The sequence below is a fragment of the Hippocampus comes genome, unplaced genomic scaffold (genome assembly GCF_001891065.2).
Source record: "Hippocampus comes isolate QL1 unplaced genomic scaffold, H_comes_QL1_v1.1 scaffold326, whole genome shotgun sequence".
Taxonomy (NCBI): Eukaryota; Metazoa; Chordata; class Actinopteri; order Syngnathiformes; family Syngnathidae; genus Hippocampus; species Hippocampus comes.
The window spans coordinates 101,563-105,355 of NW_017805930.1; the positions used below are offsets into that span (position 1 = coordinate 101,563).

General features: G+C 43.2%; 1 protein-coding gene across 3 annotated transcripts in view; it reads left to right on the plus strand.

The window, feature by feature from the left end:
• baiap2l1b (BAR/IMD domain containing adaptor protein 2 like 1b) overlaps positions 1 to 3,793 on the plus strand; it is a 28,803-nt gene that overhangs the window by 10,566 nt on the left and 14,444 nt on the right. For all 3 annotated transcript variants that reach the window (XM_019889843.1, XM_019889842.1, XM_019889844.1), the window contains one exon: positions 3,290 to 3,351. In XM_019889843.1, the coding sequence (XP_019745402.1) occupies positions 3,290 to 3,351 (62 nt within the window). The remainder of the gene's footprint in view (positions 1 to 3,289; positions 3,352 to 3,793) is intronic.

Genomic DNA, 3,793 nt, shown 5'->3' on the forward strand with positions numbered 1-3,793 from the left:
GCGGGACAGACAATCGCCCCCCCTGTACTATCACCCCCATGACACACACACACACACACACACACACACACACAGAGCTGTCAGACGTGGCTTAACATCTGCTGCCTGGCAACATTCTTCAAAGGCCGACACCAACAAACAAACCAACTGCTGGGAAAAAAAAGGACAGTTGGTATGTATGACGTCACCGACGTCATTCTCGGTCCATTCATGACGTGACACAGTCACCTTTTGGCTCGGTTTTATTTACAGATGCGTCGGCGTGTTAATGAGTCACCATCTGACTATGAACGAATAATCTGTCTGGCGTTTGGCTTGATGCCACACCTTGTGAGCTTCAAAATTCACGTCATCTTTCCAACCTGCTCGGCTGACTTTGCTGAACTTCCCGAAACCAAGCTTGCATTCACGCCATCCAAAATGCCCGCCGTCCATGTAGAGCTGTTTAAAATTGTGACGGGTCAGATACAGTCAGTCAATCGGGCGAGCTGTCACCGACGAAAGGCGTCGTCGTTGCGTCGAAGAGCTAAAGTCAGAGCTCGACGACGACTCATCGCCAATCGCATGTTTTCGTGCAAGTTGGCCCATCCCTTCGTTGTAGGTTTTGTCACTCATCGCCACGAGCAAGGATCTTGCGTCCGAAGAAGCATTTTTATTTCCTCTTGTTGGCATTTCAGTCTTGAAGGAAACACGTCAGGAAATGACGATGATGGTGAATTACGTCAGTTCATAGCTGCTATTGTTCACACACAAACGCGCCAAGCTTATTGAAACGCTGTTGCTGATCCAAACGGCAGCACCCACAAGGACTAGAAACCACTTTCAGATCAATTACTGTTTTAATTGTGTGTTTGTACAAATAAGGACCTCTTCCCTCAGATGCAGCCGGCCACTATGCTCGAAGGATGAGTAAATGCTGCAGAGTGGTACCTCTACTTCGGAAATTAACTGGTTCTGAAAGACATTTCCTAACTAGAAAATTTTGGAAGTAGAGACGCATTTTCCATGGAAATGCCCTAATTCGTTCCAAACTCCCCCAAAAATTCAGACATAAGTGTTTCCTAAAGCATAAAAATGCATCAAAATATGAAACTTATACATGTTACAATTAGATTATTGAGCAATAAATGAGAGTTGTGCACAATGTAAAGAAAACAGTAGAGAAGAATAAAAATGGTCATTTAACTTTTAACTGCGTCCTCATCATTTTTTGCCCGGCGTTTTGTAAAGAACCGATGCAAGGACGTTTGCTTTTGTCGGCTTTTAACAATCCTTCAAAAATGTCCAAGTAAACATCAGCATAGTGAGCGATCGCCCGACTGGTGAACACTTCTTGGTGATTCACTTTTACGTAAAACTATCGGAACGCCTCATGGCCCGAGGGGCGAATACTACCTCCACATTCGGTAGAGGTTCCTCTTAGCCAATGGGATGCCAGAAAGATGCTAGGTAATAGCCAATGGCAGAGCAGCTATAAGTATGTTGCGTTCAGGAAACTCGCTTGGTGATTCACTTTTACACAAAACTATCGGAACGCCTCATGGCCCGAGGGGTGAATAACGAGGTCGCTGCATAAACACATATCTATCTATCTCCACATTCGGTAGAGGTTCCTCTTAGCCAATGGGATGCCAGAAACAAGTAATGTATATACATTGTATATACATATATACAGTATTACAATACAATATACAATTATACAATAATACGACACCTCCGTTACAGGCCCACAATCTCTCCTCCTGGGATACCAAAATACCGAGGAAGCCATCCTGTATTTTTACCTTTCGTATCTTGAAATTTCTTTCGTAACAAGAGGCAATAATTTCCCGTTGAGGCGTTTCGTAACTTGAACATTTCGTATGAAGAGGCGTTCGTAAATAGAGGTACCGCGGGCCCACAATCTCTCCTCCTGGGATACCAAAATACCCCAACATGATGACAACTTTGCTCCTTCGATCAAAAGCTCATGTTTATCATATCAGTTTAGGTCCTTTTGCTGTGACAACTGCCCATGAAATGCGCCAGTTGGCTCACAGCCGCACAAGAGAAAGAAAGTGAACTAAATGCACCGCAAGTCAGGTGGCACACTTCCTCCAAATCATTTCACCATTCACACGCTGGTCCGAAGCCTTCTAAATTCATCCATCTTTCGATTTAGTCTTCATTCTACCGACACTCTTTGGACAATTCTCTGCTTTCTACTTGAAGGTGAACGTGTTGTTAGCTTGCTCTCCAGTACTCGCTCACACTCCATTTAAGGCTTACAAGTTTGTCATTTCTCCTCAACAAATGGAAACTCAACACAAAATTAAACACAAAATTAAAATAATAAAGAAACACTCGTTTCAAAGAATGTAGCATCAACTTCAGTTATGTGAGAGTGTATCTTTTCCTTGTGAATGGAAGCAAAATTCAGTTGAACCCTTTGAACAAGCACAGAGCAGATGCATTTCAATTGGAACGCGCACGCACACACACACACAGTCTGTCCATGACTAACAGTCATCTGTGGAGTGTTTATAAAATGGTGTCTGTCACGGAACTGTGTAATAGACAAACACTCTCTATCCAGAACGCAGAGTATGTTGAAAACAGACTCAAGTCAGCCGGCCCACCGTCTGCTTCTAGGCACTTATTTCTCAAGTTGTTTTGGTGGTTTTTTTTTTGTTTTGTTTTTTCTGATGCCCCACGACGACCTTTGTATTGATTTTGGTGCCATTCAATTTCAATATTTTTTTTTTTGATTCTTTCAAAAGGTTTGCTTGTCTATTTGTATGTTTCAATCTGAACGACGGACCTCTGAGAGTAAAGATCCGCCTTCCTGAAAATAGGCCAAGCGCCAACGGTTTAGAAAGGGAAGGATTTTTAAAGACGGCGTTCAGACCGCAGACTTCCTAATCCTCAAATGATTATTTTGATGAGGCGCATGCGGTGGCAACATATGACCACCTACCATCTAAGCAGCAAACAGTTGGTGGTCCAGTTTTTCCGGTTCAGGCGCATGCATTTACTTCCTTTTTTTTTTTTTTTTCTTCAAGATGAATCCTTTGTAGCATAATCCCAAGCCGTTGACAGGTCTGAGGTTGCGAGTCAGCACTAACAAACATTAGCGAATGCCAGCGCGCTGTGCACCGATGTCAAAGTTCATCCGCCGATCAAAAAGACCAAATGAATGCGTTTGCTGCTTTTTTTTTTTTTTTTTTTTTTTTTTTGCTATTCTACAAGCATTGCGTTTTCATTCATAGGAAAACTTTCATGCTTTTTTTTGTTGTTGTTGTTCTTTCAGGAATGGTGCTAATGGGAATCTCGGAAGTCCACAGGAAAGTTTTTTTCGAATGGGAGGACAATGTGAGTACAAGTTAGTTTTTTTGTTTTTTCTTTCCACTGTTTCTTGACAGTTCAAGTCTGACTTAATGATTGTCTTCCACTGTTGCCTCATCACAATATGTTGCCTCTGGCATGCTCACTTGGCAACGTGTTCAGTTGACTCTTAGTCATCGCCCCAACCTTTTGGGGCTCTGTCCGGAGCAGAAGTTGACTCTTAAGGTGTGGAGGGCAAAGAAAATATTTCGACTACTGTACATTAGTTAACTGTCAAGCAGGTGACTGTGTGGCGCCATTAACCTGCATGTGCTGCTACTTTTTTGTGAATGATGCGGACTGTGACCGTGATTGCAATGCAAAGGCAGAACAGTTGAGCGGGGACAAGATGTGAACAAACGACAGTCGAAAATGATTTGAGCAGAACCCGAGTGCAACGCAGTGAACCCCCCCCCCTCCCCACCCCGCC